The sequence below is a fragment of the Xenopus laevis genome, chromosome 9_10L, assembly GCF_017654675.1.
Source record: "Xenopus laevis strain J_2021 chromosome 9_10L, Xenopus_laevis_v10.1, whole genome shotgun sequence".
NCBI lineage: Eukaryota > Metazoa > Chordata > Amphibia > Anura > Pipidae > Xenopus > Xenopus laevis.
This window is the reverse complement of record NC_054387.1, coordinates 112,764,421-112,780,560: the sequence shown is the minus strand read 5'-3', so window position 1 is coordinate 112,780,560 and position 16,140 is coordinate 112,764,421. Positions and strand designations below refer to the sequence as shown.

Sequence of the window (16,140 nt, the reverse complement as noted above, 5' to 3'; positions counted from 1 at the left end):
AAGGATTTTAATCCAACGATCGAAGGAAAATCCTTCTATCAAAAAATCACAGGCAAGCCTATGGGGACCTTCCCCATAGGCTAACATTGACTTCGGTAGGTTTTATCTACCGAAGTAGGTGGTCGAAGTATTTTTTAAAGAGACAGTACTTCGATTATCGAATGGTCGAATAGTCGAACGATTTTTACTTCGAATCGTTCGAATCGTTCGAATTCGATCGAATTTAACCAATTCGATGGTCGAAGTACCCAAAAAATACTTCGAAATTCGAAGTTTTTTTAATTCGAATCCTTCACTCGAGCTTCATGAATCGGCCCCCTAAAAGTACAGTGGGCAGAGAGAGGAGCAAACGTACCCCATATACACACCAAATCTCAATGCATGCGGAGAAGAAGGAAAAACAAAATCATCAGCAGGTAGAAAATATGTAAAATAAAAAATTAGATAAACTATGCACAATGTCAGTAGAATAATGCTGTTGTAATTCAGAAATGTGCAGGGTACTATAGCTGGGTACTTACCTATAGTTGAGCTTGTCTGGGCATGGGATCTATCAGATGCCAAGAGAGAAATCAGCAATGCTAGCAATATAGGCATTGTCATTGTTACCTTGTCACAGGTTAGAAATTAGTTGCACATATCAAAGTAACTTTTCAGAAGTTCTGTCACCTACTACAGCTGTCCCTTTTATAAGGATTTTTAAAGGAGGGGACAATTATGAGGTGTCAATATGACCTTCATATTTCACCTATTTGCATCTTGTGTTTATATCTTTCTGGTTAAGATTAACAATGGGTGATATAGCATTTAGCTGTAACATGTCACAGAAGGAAGTAAAGGAAGTATAAGTTTTCACTTGATAAACCATGAGATGCGTTTTTCTCATAAAAACTGAATATGGCCCATTCCTAAATCAATTCCAGAGTTTTCAAGAGATAAACAGCAAAATAAGTTTTTCTCTTCAATTTAAATCTGTCCAGACTTTCCCATAGACTTCAAAGGATTTATCACATGAATCAAAGGATTCATGTGATAAATAGTTATAGCTATAACAGTGTTTCTGCACTAGTGTGACAGAGACATAATCAACCATTCCAGAAGATTCTGTACATTACATTAAGGGCGTTATTTATCACAATTTGAAAATATCTTATAATTTTCTGAAAAATATTCTGAACAGATTTTCCCCTTATTTAGCAATACATTTTCCAGAAAATTTCCTGTGCGGGAAAAAACGCGAAATTTTTCTAATTTGTTTGTCTTTTTTGGATTTGACACCTGAAAACCACAAAATTATTCTTTAATTGCACGAAACCCAGCATAGATTAGGATATCAATGGGACATCTGTCATTGACTTTCTACATGAACTCGGCAGGTCTGAGTTGGAGTAATTTTTTATTCTTACTTTTAACATCCTCGGGTTTAATAAATCCCCAAAAAAAATCAAGTTTTTTTAAAATCGATTTTTTTTTTTACTTTTTAGCATTCAGACTTTAATAAATAACCCCCCTAAATGCACAAACACACTTATGGCACATGTTCTGTGAATTTGGGATTGACCAATGAACTTAAAGGAGACATTTTGGGGCAGATTTATCAAGGGTCAAATTTCGAAGTACAAAAAACTTTGAAATTCGACCATCAAATGAAAAAACTTTGAATTCGATTATCGAATTCAAAGTTTTTTCAACAAATTTGGCAATCCTACGATGGAATAAAAACCGTTTGATCGAACAAATAAATCGTTCGAATCGAACAATTCGAATGATTTTTAGCGATCGATCAAGGATTTCTATTCGACTAAAAAAAACTTAGAAAAGTGCTCTGGAAGTTCCCCATAGGCTAACATTTCGGTAGCTTGAAGTATGAAGTCAAAGTTTTTTTTAAAGAGACAGTACTTAAACATAGAAAGGGACCAGTGAACATCTATAGGGAGCTCCAATAAAGGGGCTATTGTTAAATTTTAGCACCATGTAAAAGCAACACCTTATATTACATACAAATGCCTACAGAATGAGGGTTTTTCATTTATCCTATATGTCTCCTTTAACTATTGCTCATTTTGAAATAATGTAAATGCAAGGTGGCACATTTTAGAAACAAGTATAGATGTGGTACCAAGGTAAGTTGTACTGAGACAGCACTTTTTATACCTTATAGGAACTACATAATGATTATGTGGTATAGGTATAGTATCTATTATGCAGATTGCTTGGGATCTGGGGTTTTCTGAATAAGGGGTATTTCCATAATTTGTATTACCAAACTTTAAAGGACCTTTTTTCAAAGGTTGGATTTTAGTGGTTTTGGAGGTTTTTGAAACCGCGACTAAACTCACAAACAATGAATGTCATGAGATTAAAATATCAGAATAAAAAAGTAAAAATTTTAAATTGTGCTTCCACAATAGAGCCCCCCAACACTTCCTCAATAGCATCAAGGCTGCTTTATTTTCCTTTTATGGAGAACCTATCCCTTGTTCTTTTAGATTGTTGGGATTATTCTTATTTAATTAAACTTCTATATATGCATACATATAACCTTTTCAAAACAAACTGTAGCAGATGATAAAGAAAGGAATTTGAATAAATAGCTAAAATATATGTGCAATATAAGTAGAATATTATAGCTGTACTTTGATGTTATAGTTATACTGCTGTATACATATCTGTATTTACTAAACTCAATAAACATTTCAGTTAAAACATACAGTAATTGTGCTCTTGGCTGCTGTGAACAGTCAACTGTGTGGGGTGACTTTTCACTGCCTATCTATGATCCCAGCAACACTAAGGGGCACATTTACTTAGCTCGAGTGAAGGAATAAAAGAAAAACTACTTCGAATTTCGAAAGTTTTTTTTGGCTACTTCGACCATTTAATTGGCTACTTTGACCTTCGACTACGACTTCGACTTCGAATCTAAAAATTCGAACTAAAAATCGTTTGACTATTCGACCATTCGATAGTCAAAGTACTGTCTCTTCAAAAAAAACTTTGACCAAGTACTTCGCCACCTACAGAACATAAATATTAGCCTATGGGGAAGGTCCCCATAGGCTTCCTAACAATTTTCTGATCGAAGGAACATCGTTCGATCGATGGATTAAAATTCTTTGAATCGTTTGATTCGAAGGATTTAATCGTTCGATTCGAAGGATTTAATCGTTCGATCGAAAAAATTGCGGTAAATCCTTCGACTTCGATATTCGAAGTTGAAGGATTTAACTTCGATGGTCGAATATCGAGGGTTAATTAACCCTCGATATTCGACCCTAAGTAAATGTGCCCCTAAAATGTCAGTGAGATGACAGTTTTCTAGTTTACAGTTAACTCTTAGCTATTTTTCAATTTCCTCAAAAATTCTATATTGTTACAGTCAACTACATATGAATGTATGCCTTCATACATTATAAAATCAGTTACTTAAATAAATATACATTTTATGAATTCATGAATATACATCCCTAGGAGGCCTATATTTTAAAGGTCAAATTTTAGTGGTTTTCGAGGTTTTTGAAACCATGATTAAACTCTATTTTTCTAAAACCACGAATACCTTGAAAATTATTAAAAGATCAGAATATAGAAAATTTGAATGGAAAAAACTGAACGATGCGATAAAAAATATAAATATGTCTAAAACCTGTAAACGTTCATTAGGATCAGTGCAGCTACAATTGACTTCTATGAGACCTCTACTACTTTTACTTGGAGTAGTTTTATATTAGAGTATTAAAAGGCAAATTTACTTATGGTCGAAAATCGAGGATTTACTGCAATTCCATCGATTGAACGATTTTTCTTCGACCAAAAAAATATAGCAAAGCCTATGGGGACCTTCCCCATAGGCTAACATTGACTTCAGTAGGTTTTAGGTGGTGAACTAGGGGGTCAAAATCGAATGGTCAAATAGTCGAACGATTTTTAGTTTGAATCGTTCGATTGGAAGTCGAAGTCGTAGTCGAAGGTCAAAGTAGCCCATTAGATGGTCGAAGTAGTCAAAAAAAAACCATTCGAAAGTCGAGGTTTTTTTTATTCTATTCCTTCACTCGAGCTAAATAAATGGGTCCCTTAGGGGCCGATTCATCAAGGGTCGAATATCGAGGGTTAATTATCGAAGTCGAAGGATTTAGCACAAATTCTGCGATCGTACGATCGAAGGATTATTCCTTCGATCGAACGATTAAATCCTTCGAATCGAACGATTCGAAGGATTTAAATCCAATGATCGAAGGAATATCCTTCGATCAAAAAAACTTAGGAAAGCCTATGGGGACCTTCCCCATAAGCTAACATTGACTTCGGTAGCTTTTAGCTGCCGAACTAGGGGGTCGAATTTTTTTTAAAGAGACAGTACTTCAACTATCGAATGGTCGAATAGTCGAACGATTTTTACTTCGAATCCTTCGATAGTCGTAGTCAAAGGTCGAAGTAGCCCATTCGATGGTCGAAGTAGCCCAAAAAAACTTCGAAATTCGAAGCTTTTTAACTTCGAATCCTTCACTCGAAGTTAATGAATCGACCCCTTAGTGTTTTTAGACTTAGGGGAAGATTTATTAAGGTTCGAGTGTATTTTCGAAGTACAAAAAGTTCAAATTTCGAAGTAATTTTTTGGATATTTTGACCATCGAAAAGGATACTACGACTTTGAATTTACTTCGACTTCGATTCGAAGTAAAAAATTGTTTGAATATTTGACCATTCGATAATCGAAGTACTGTCTCTTTAAAAAAAACTTCGACTTCAATACTTCGCCAAATTAAACCTGCCGAATTGCTATGTTAGCCTATGGGGACCTTCTACAAACTTTTTCTAAGTCTTTACACATCGAATAAAATCGAACAATTTTTATTCAATCGTAGGATTGCCAAATTCGGTGAAAAAACTTCGAATTCAATATTCGAATTCGAAGTTTTTCAATCCGATGGTAGAATTTCAATGTTTTTTGTACTTCGAAATTCGATAAATCTGCCCCTTAATAAATTAATAAATCTCAAATTTGTGGAGGCCTATTTATCAACAGTGATTTTAGAGGGTTTTGAAACTAAGACTTAGGGGCAGATTTACTAAGCTCGAGTGAAGGATTCGAATTAAAAAAACTTCGAATTTCGAAGTGTTTTTTGGGCTACTTCGACCATCGAATGGGCTACTTCGACCTTCGACTACTAATTCGACTTCGAATCGAACGATTCGAACTAAAAATCGTTCGACTATTCGATAGTCGAAGTACTGTCTCTTTAAGAAAAACTTCGACCCCCTACTTCGGCAGCTAAAAGCTACCGAAGTCAATGTTAGCCTATGGGGAAGGTCCCCATAGGCTTGCCTGTGATTTTTTGATCGAAGGATATTCCTTCGATCGTTGTATTAAAATCCTTCGAATCGTTCGATTCGAAGGATTTAATCGTTCGATCGAACGAATAATCCTTCGATCGTTCGATCGCCGGATTTGCGCTAAATCGTTCGACTTCGATATTCGAATTTGAACGATTTTAGTTCCTAGTCTAATATCGAGGGTTAATTAACCCTCGATATTCGACCCTTCTTACATCTGCCCCTAAGCTCACTTTCCTTCAAACCACAAATGTCATGAAATTTATTAAAAGATCCAAACTGAAAGACTGTAAAAGTTGCAGAAATATCGTGAAAACCACAACTTTTACGACTTTTAAGTGACAGAAAGGTGAACCTTTTGTTTAAACAGCAGTGTGATCATGCTTTAAGACCATAAATATATTTACAGTCTTTCTTTAAACGGTTTTTTTTTTTGACGTTTTCTTTTCCTGTTGCCCAAGGTGACTTTTCTATGTTGAAAAGAAAGGTATATTAAAATGATACTTATATTTTCCTATAAATTAAACCTTTTTTCCTATACATCATTATTTGATATGACTTAATTTGTTCATATGTCTGTGCAAACCATTGTTTAGTATTATATCTTCATGCTATAAATCTCAGAACTTGTTTAATTTTGAAAATTCCTCTAAATTAGTGATGGGTGAATAAATTCATTCTGTGAGGAGAAAAAAGAACCCCAATTGCTTCTCACTCGTTCAGCAGTCTCTCGATTGTTTTAACTACCTATTAAATATTTTGTGATTACCATATAGTAATCACTAACCAGTTAAAAGTATAAAGTGCTTAGTTATAAATTTACTTAAATTAAACCTTAATAAAGTTACATTAAAGTGCAAGTGCAATATAGTTCATTCTGTTAATTGTATTATAAATTAAAAAATTGATGAGAAATACTTGATAATGTTAATTATACTTAGCACAAGTTAATAGCCTTACAATACAATGTATTGTCATGTACCTTATGTTTGCACCCACAATCTTAAGGATTAATTCATTAAACATAAAGTGCTTAACAGTGCTGAATAATTAATAATAATAAATGAGGTAGTTGATATAAAGAGGACCACAATTAATAGGATAAATTATTTTAAAAAAAACACACAATGCTCAGGTTAAAAAGTTTTAGAAAGAAATAGAAAATTGGAGGAGGTGGAGTTGTCCCAAAACTGCTACCTAAATTGATGTCTATCCCTGGGACACCACAAAGACAAAGGAGGCAGAGTATCCGGGACTGTGGTCTCATTTTTAAATCTAAATCCTATTCTGAGAAGAGCTGTATAAACCTAAAAAACCACAAATCCACAGGCTCTTGTGAGCTTTAGTAGCAGAGAAGAGAGAGGTAACCGAGCACAGGTTGAAGTTGATATCTTCCCCACCCCTTCTATTCCGTCAACCCAATAGACTCAAGTTTTTTTAAAAGTTAAAGTTAAAAAAGGACTCCAAACACCGACGCGCATTTCACAGTAATAGCTTTGTCAAGGCGTAATTGTCTTTGTGGTGAAAGACAATGTACAGTATACAGGTATGTGACCTGTTTTCCAGAATGCTCTGGACTCAGGGCTTTCCAGATATCTGATCATTCCATAATTTGCATCTTCATATCTTGCTTCCTAAAAAAATATTTAAATATTAAATAAACCCAATAGGCTTGTTTTGCATCCAATAAGGCTTATTTATTTCTAGTTGGGAACAAGTACAAGGTACTGTTTAATTATTTCAGATATAAATTAAATAATTTTTAAGTATCTTAATTATTTGGATTAAATTGGGTCTATTGGAGATGGTCATCCTGTAATTTGTCCTGCAATGGATCCTATACCTTTAGTAGTATTTATGCCTATTATAATATTCTTTGTTGAAAGTAAACAAATAAATGATAACCCTTTTATAATTTTTATCCAAGATCATGGGGCACATTTACCTAGGGTCGAATATTGAGGGTTAATTAACCCTCGATATTCGACCGTCGAAGTAAAATCCTTCGACTTCGAAGTCAAAGGATTTACTGCTATTCCTATGATCGAACCATCGAAGGAATAATCATTCGGTCGAACGATTAAATCCTACGAATCGAACGATTCGAAGGATTTTAATCCATCGATCGAAGGATATTAAATCAGAAAATTGTTAGGAAGCTTATGGGGACCTTCCCCATAGGCTAACATTGGCCTCGGTAGGTTTTAGGTGGCAAACTAGGGGGTCGAAGAATTTTTTAAAGAGACAGTACTTCAACTATCGAATGGTCGAATAGTCGAACGATTTTTAGTTTGAATCGTTCAATTCGAAGTCGAGGGTCATAGTCGAAGTAGCCAATTCGATGGTCGAAGTAGGCATATTCGACCATTCGAAATTCGAACTAAGTAAATGGGCCCCCATATGTAGTTTCAGATCATTTAAGTTCAAACTCAACCTTGCTATCCTGTAAAGTTATTACAATATTATGAGTGAACTGCTTCCATAGAAATATTTTATTTAAGCACAATATGTATTCTCCATTAGGAGCCACTGTATCAACCATATATATATATATATATATATATATATATATATATATATATATATATATATATATATATATATATATATATATATATATATATATATATTTGCATAGATGGGGCACATGCTGTTCCCATAACAATAAGTCTATGCGAAAATACATTAGTCTGATAATGGATTGCACAGAGGATGATTTATTTGGGGGGGGGGGGGAGTAATTATAAAGTGAAATACTGCTGTACAGTGCCTCCATATATATACTTACCAAAAAGCAGGCATATTTTCTGATATATGATGGCAAGTATCATACTTTAAGGGGCACATTTACTTAGGTTCGAATATCGAGGGTTAATTAACCTTCGATATTCGACTGTCGAAGTTAAATCCTTCGACTTCGAATATCGAAGTCAAAGGTTTTACCGCAATTCGTTCGATAGAACGATCGAAGGGAAAATCGTTTGATCGAACGATTCGAGGGATTTTAATCCATCGATCGAACGATTTTTCTTTGATCAAAAAAAGCTAGGAAAGCCTATGGGGACCTTCCCCATAGGCTAACATTGCACCTCGGTAGGTTTTACTTGCCGAAGTAGGGGGTCGAAGTTTTTTTTAAAGAGACAGTACTTCGAATATCGAATGGTCGAATAGTGGAACGATTTTTAGTTCAAATCGTTCGATTCAAAGTCGAAGTTGTAGTCGAAGTAGCCAATTCGATGGTAGAAGTAGCCATAAAAATCATTCGAAATTCAAAGTTATTTTTATTCTATTTCTTCACTCGAACTAAGTAAATGTGCCCCTAAGCCTTTGTTTCCCAAACTGTAGGGACTGGCCCTCCTTAGAAAAGTGGAATGGAAGACCAGTTGTGCTGAGAAATTGGGAGAAAGGCTTTTTCTAGATGCACCTAAAACCCTAGCTTGAAGGTCAGTTACAGTTGAGTATGTATTTACTGTCCTAGATATTATTGAAACTGTGACTGAATGACTATTACACCAATAATTTTTTTTGTATAGTCTTGAATCTTGATCTTTCTTTGGTATTAAACAGATTCAATGTCAACTATTTATATTCATGCCTTACTGCATGCTCTTTTTATACTGATTTTCCTATAATTGTTATAATAATTATAATTACAGTATATAGCATTTTTATATTACATTTTTATATTATTTCTACTATATTTTTTTATTTTGGCATCAAAGTTTTTCCTTCAGTCATTCCAGTTTAAATTAATCTACTGTTTATGGTTTAAATGAAAAATTTACCTTTACTCCATTTATGCCCAGTTACACACATTATCTATAAACATGCATCTATAAAATGTCACATCTATAGAATATACTAGCTCTAATCATAAAATAAGTTTGCTATTTTAATGGAAAAGGTAAAGTAAAACTGAAACATGGTACCTTCAATAATTATGTTGAGATTAAGGGGCAGATTTATTAAGGGTTGAAGTGAAAATATGTGGTCAAAACTCTCAAATTCGAAGTGTGAATTATCCAAACTTGATTTGAGTTAAAATTCGAATTTCAAGATTTATCATACTCTGGCCCTTTAAGAACCTGAATTTGACTATTTTACACATAAAACCTGCCAAATTACTGTATAAATCAATGTGAGAGGTCTAGGAATCAATTTGGTGATGTTTGCAGCCTTTCTCACATTCAAGTTTTTTTCTGAGAAAAAAAATCAAATCGAGTTTTTCTAATTTGATTCAAGTTTTTGGGTAGATTCAGTTAGTCCGAGCTGAGAAAATGAGATTTTGTTAATACATTTTGATTGGTCAAATTTCGAGTTTATGGGAGTTTATGGGAGTTTTAAAAAACTCACATGAATTTGAAATTCGACTCTTGATAAATATGCCTCCCCATGAATGTTTGCTATGTCTTTGTACAAACAATGAAATCAGGTATCAATAAAATTGTGAGTTATAACATTCTTGTTTCTATAAAGTGGAATGTTTTTGAATTACAGTCCAATTTGAGTATCTATAGATATTTATAGATGTACAATATGATTTCTATCATTTATTTGATCAGACAAAAGATATTGATATAACTGATTTTACTAGGCAATTGAGGAACAATTGTAACTGGATTTGTGAAGAAGTGAAAAGGTATTGTATCTTGGTGCTGTACATTGAGCTTTCATGGCCAAATGCATCTGCTGGTTTGTTCTGCTATGAAATCTGACATTATAGGGTGTTACTACAGTGGCCTTTCATCCTATCAACCTATTGTGGGGTTCCTTGTACATTGCTGCTCTTGGATCACCAAATAAAGTGAAATAATGTCCTTGCGATGGTTCATATGACAGTTTCCAGAGGAGGCCATATATTTCAAGAATATAATTCTGCTGTAGCAGTGCTTTTACTTTGATAATAAGACAGCTGAGGGTACAAAGTGCAGTCTTTTAGCTGACCTTAGCTAGTCTCTTATCTTAAGTGATGGGCAAATCTGACTTTTTTTTACATTAGAGTCTATGGGCATTTTTAGCTGCAAAATGTGGTGCAATATTTCATTCATCCCTACTTATCTCAGCTCTTCAGGGTGGTGCCCTCGCTGCCAAACCATACCTCCAAGATATAGTCTGAACTGATGGATAAGAAATGGTTACATTATCATACACAGCAAGCACTTGATCTGATGTCTTGCAGGTCCTGGTGCAGCAATTGCTTTCATTTCTGAATTCTGTCTGATGTATTAGATTAAAAACTCTATACAACAAATAAAAAAAAAAGATGAAAGAGAGCAGCCTTGTCTGGCCTTAGTTAACACAGGAAAGGTTTTAGTCTTTCAGGCCTTCACCAGCACCATACTTATCAAGGTACATCGGATTAACATAGGAACAGGACATTTCCCCCATCCCAAGCATGCACAGAACCCTGCTCATAAACTTATGGTAAAAACAGTCCTCCTGATTAAGACTGACCAGACTGATACTTGATGAAGCGGGAAATTTCCCTGATAAGAATATCTGTCATCCTGTGACCTGGGTTGCCACAGGTCTGATTGGGTGGATGATCTGTCCGGTGATAGCCTTCCGCAAATCCTGATTTTAGATTTGTACGAGAGCTGTAAAAATTAGCAGCTGGTCTATGGATTAGAATAGACTAAGTGCTCACAATTTCTCTGTGCTTGGTAAGAATTTTGTAGTCAACATTTAAAAGAGAGCGAGCTATGTGTGTAATTTTAAATCGCATCTTTCCCCCTTCTGCATATACATAATAATCCCTTTCCTAAATCTATGGGGCATTCTCTCCAACTACTCCATTTCCTCATACAACTTGATAGGGTCCGGACCAATGAAATCTTACAGTGTTAAATATTGCTCTGCTAGAACCATCACTGCATGGGTTCCTGATAGTGATGGGCGAATTTGCGCCGCTTCGCTTCGCCGAAAAATTCGCGAATTTCGTGCGAAATTCGCAAAACGGCGAAAAATTTGCGAAACGGCGCCGGCGTCCGTTTTTTCGAAAAAAAAATGTTGACGTCGGCTAATTTTTCCGGCGAATTTTCGCGGGCGTTTCGCGAATTTATTCGCCTGCCGCGAATCGCGCAAATTCGCCGCGAATTTGCGCCTGGCGAATAAATTCGCCCATCACTAGTTCCTGACTCTCTCAATGGGTCTGATGGTTATGTGCAGCTTCTCTAGTGTAAAGAGACCATGACATGGGCAGAGACATTTTACCCAAACTGGCCTAGTAATAACCAACTCACTCAAATCCATTTATTTTGTTGGAATCTTTTGTGGTCACAGCTTTATTGCACCAAACATAATTTAAACAATAGATAACACATATTTATATCAATAACAATTTATATTAACAACATTGTAAACATACAAATATGAAAAGTGATGTACCATTAACGTATAATCCTCTGCAAGGCCCCTGGAAATGGACCTAATTGAGTGAATGCAATCGTACCAGCCACCAGTCGCTTGTGCCTTCCAGCATGATGGGTACGCTGGATTGCATGCTACCACCAATACATACCCTCACAGAGACCAACGCTCTTAGAGAGGAACACCACCAACCAAGTTCCATTAACCAACTTGGGACTTGGTAAAAACTCCAGCTTCTCAATTAACTCTCCCCATTGCCAGGGACCCGCCACCCGGCTGTGACAATGGGCTATCCCCTCTCATCACATCTTGGTTATTCAATCCAATACTCACCATTCCACGTCAACTTACCTGTGCCCCACTAACCCAGGCCACAATTGTGACAACTAGCACAAAGGGTTAATACAAGGGAGGGAGGGTGGGACTTCTTTTTTCTTACCAAAATGGATGCCCTCCTTAACAGTTAGTGCTATAAGTCTCCTTAAACTCCACCCCCCCAACTACATCACTAAACCCACAACTAATCCCCTGCCAGGCAGCTTTGTCTCGCCCCTGTCATGTACCCTTCTGACAGCATGCACTGTTCCGGGTTTGGCAGACCTGCAGGATCAGCAGTGTTAGTGATACTTTCCAGGTATGATGCTTGTATTTTTTTCAGAGGGTTTTGCCAAAAAACTCTAATGATTTGAGCATTCAAGTTTATTTTCACTGAAAACTCGATCAACTAGAGTTTTCAGGTTTCAAACTCACAAAATCAGGTTTTTCCTATTCAAGTTTTTTCATAAATAAAATATGATACCATTCGAGTATCAAGTTAATTCAATGTATAAAAAAACTCTACCTTTGTTAAATAACCTCCATAGAGATAATTATGTAATTTTGTCCTTCAATATATTACACTTCAATCAAACATGGAGACAAAGGACAGACTTGTTCAGTGCTGGGAAAATTGTGCTTAAAGACCAGTAACACTAAAACTTATTAGGTTCAAAATCTATTCTATACCTCTCTAAATCTGCCCAGCACAATTTGACATATTTCAATTGCTTTATGTGAAAATACCATTAAAAAAATTATCTTCCTGTTCTCAACAAAAGGCAATAGGGCAACTTCAGCTGTGTCAGACCCTACGTGCGTGCTCCACAGCAGCTCCTGACATCACCTCCTTTAACTGGAAACCAGTTGCTGCAGCTTTATGAAGGATTTTTTTAGCCCCTTGTATTTAAACTCAGTGTTATTTATGGCTGTAAGTGTTGGGAGCATGGAAAGCAGCACCCAGGTCAGCCATAAATCCACTGTCAGTCTGCACATTCATTCGCCTGCTTGCAGCACTTAGCTTGCAGCACAGCAATTAAGATGCCTCTCTTCTTTGGAACTTAATTTACAGTAATGTTATAGAAAAAATCGAAGGGATGAGTAAATCCTTTGTAAAGCGGTAAAGCAGTGATGTCGGGAGCTGCTGTGAAGCGTGCACGTAGGGTCTGGCACAGCTGAAGTCGCCCTATTGCCTTTTGTTGAGACAGATATATAACTTTTTTAATGGTATTTTCACATAAAGCACTTGAAATGTGTAAAATTGTGCAGGGCAGATGCATTGTTAGAGGGGTATAGAATAGATCTTGAAATTAATCATTTTTAGTATTACCGGTCTTTTAAAGCCAGATTGATACAGATCAGCTGGAATTCTCATGGAGGCTTTTTGCATTTTAAAGCAGTCTGTGAAGCTGGCTGTGAAGATTTCGGAAACGTTTTGGAAAAGTTTTATTGTACAATATTTCTTTGAGAATTACAAACATAATGCTTCAACCATTATGATATGTTCTATTATTCTGGAATTTGTAGTCCAGCAACAACTAAGTAAAGTTTGGTTGAGCAGTGCAGCAGGGTTTACTACCCCTTTAAAGTGGTAAACCCAGCTGCAACGCTACCCCACAATTGTAATATGGTTAAAATTAGTTGGAGTCGTAGTATATTCATCTGCCCACAGGGTAACTCTGCTTGTGCCCCACAATGTATGAAAAACTGAGCATAGGTATAGATAAAGGCAAACATTTACCCCCCAGATAGATCAGAAAAATATATCAGTTTAAAATACAAGAGAATTTGAGAGGTTTTATTGATTTTTCTTTGCCACTGATTTAACTGCTGCTTGGATTTTTACAATTTTTTTTAACCAACACCTTTTGTACTTTACAGCTGAAATATATGCTAACTAAACCTAATGAAACTTGTTTGAATAAAACTTCAAAGCAATTGTTTTACGAGTGGGGAATTTAAGCACGGACATGTAGAAAGTATAAACTGTAAAACATGTTGTACCATGCTATTTAAAGGGAAACTATAAAAAAAAAACAAATGCTATATTTATATCTATACTTTCCCAGACATGCTGTTTTGCAAACGATAGGTAAGGTTCAGGGTTAGCAATTAGAGCCTGTAAAACTTTTCTTAGCACATTTTTATCTTTGGGTGCATGTTGTTCAAATATAGAAATGTATATTTCCTCATATTAACTTTTACCTAAAAAAAAATGATTTAATACATCAGAACCAGATAGTAATTTTCACCAGCTCTAATGGGCAAAAATATTATATAAGTTAAATAAAGTTGGAGATCTTGCTTACAGTTGGTACATATTTAGTGGGCTTGTCCAAGGCTGAAACCATGACAAGGGGAGTCCTCAATTTGACCCTTTGCCTTGAGCTATCCCACTGGACCCCATTATTATCTTAATGAAACCAGGAGACAGAGTGGGTGTAAAATGCCCACAGCATTTATTCACATTTTATCAAAGAAATAGCACCTTGCCAGCTTAACCCAACAGGCAATAAGGTAAAGCCAGAATTTAACAAGAGATCGCTAATATGCTGTGCCGCCAACATGAGAGAAGTTCACCAGCCCTGCTGCAGGAGTCTGTAGCGAACCGCCGCCGATGTGTTCGCGAACGCCGTTCGCGAACACCGGCAAAAATGCGGACAGTTCGCGAACAGTTCGCGAACATCGAACACCCGCTAAAATCGTTCGACTCGGACGATTCGAACGATTTTTGCCATTCGATAGACCGATTTTAGTGCGATTCGAATGATCGATCATTCGATAGAATGAATTTCATTCGATCGAACGGTAAAATTCTTCTAATCGAACGATCGAACGTTTTAAACAATCGATCGAATAAAAATCATTCGATCGATTACAACATCATTCGATCGAATGGAAAACGTTCGATCTTTAGTTGTCGAAGTAATCGAATTGAAGGATTCGAACTATACTAAGCTTTAGTTTTAGCTGCACTAGAGGTTTGTTGAATTACATTAGAGACAGACTGACACCAGAAACATGTTTTTTTTTGCCATCTAACACAACATTTTTCCTATTTGGACAATTTCCAAATTGCCTAGCCCGAGGGCTGGCCTGTGGGTAAGTTATCCGTTATATTTTCTATAAAGCCATTTGACAGATTCATTTAAAGGAATGTGCATGTATTTGGCATAGACTAGCTACAATCTTGTAACAATACATGCATTGTGCATCTTGGGACTTGTAGTTTTCTTCAATTAAGTGATTTTAGCAGGGATTGTAATTAATGGCACCTGATTGACTTTGAGGTTGGATGTGTGTTAATCAGTTAACTAATAAGGAAGGAAAGGCACGTCTCCTACTAATTGCACTTACCTCTCACTCACTGGGGGTGCTGTGCTTTATTGGCCCTGGAAGGTGTTGCACCTCACCATTATGTTTGTCATGTTGCAGTGCAGCCTGGCCTTGCACCACATATTAATGACGATCTTCAACTGTCAACTGTGGGGAATATTGGCAAATGGAAAGCTAACCAACTACAGAGTGTGTGAGGCTTATCCTTCATTGATATTAACTCAATAATGACTGAAATGCACAAATACCTAAGTCTGTTGGTTGGCTTTAATATGTTGGTCTTGTCATGGGGCTTTTATGTCAGTTCATGAGGCTTTTGGTCCTATTTAACCCCTTCTTCTGTTGTCCAACTTAGAACTCTGTGTTAACTCTGCAAAAAAGGGTTGTTAGGTATATACCCTGAAAATGATGTACCTGCTCTATGTTTCAAATGACATTATCCATGTGTATTGCATTTTTTGAAACCACCTTAGCAAAAGTGAAAAAAGAAACAGACACAGCTTTTGGTTTTGTGGGTTTACTGACAAAATCTCAAACATTTTTATAAGAATAAAATGACAATATGGATTTGTGACAAAACTTTGTTGGTTTGTTGAACACCACATAAGCATTCTTAATAACAATTAAAAAAGTAGCCTATCTGTAACATACAGAAGGAATTGTGGTCTCAACATACATTTCAATATATAACAGCCCCCATTGAGCACTAAAGGCCAGAGCTTTACAAAAGGTTTATAGGGTTACAGGCAAGAATTTCTTGCATGAGATTCATACTGCGCCCCTGTG

The 16,140-nt window shown here is 36.0% G+C and overlaps 1 protein-coding gene across 1 annotated transcript in view; it reads right to left on the bottom strand.

Moving 5' to 3' along the window:
* Positions 1-603, bottom strand: part of LOC121397977 (uromodulin-like) — a 57,144-nt gene extending 56,541 nt beyond the window's left edge. Inside the window, exon 1 of the mRNA XM_041576301.1 lies at positions 522-603. Coding sequence (XP_041432235.1) covers positions 522-603 — 82 coding nt within the window. The remainder of the gene's footprint in view (positions 1-521) is intronic.
* Positions 604-16,140: the final 15,537 nt, after the last annotated feature.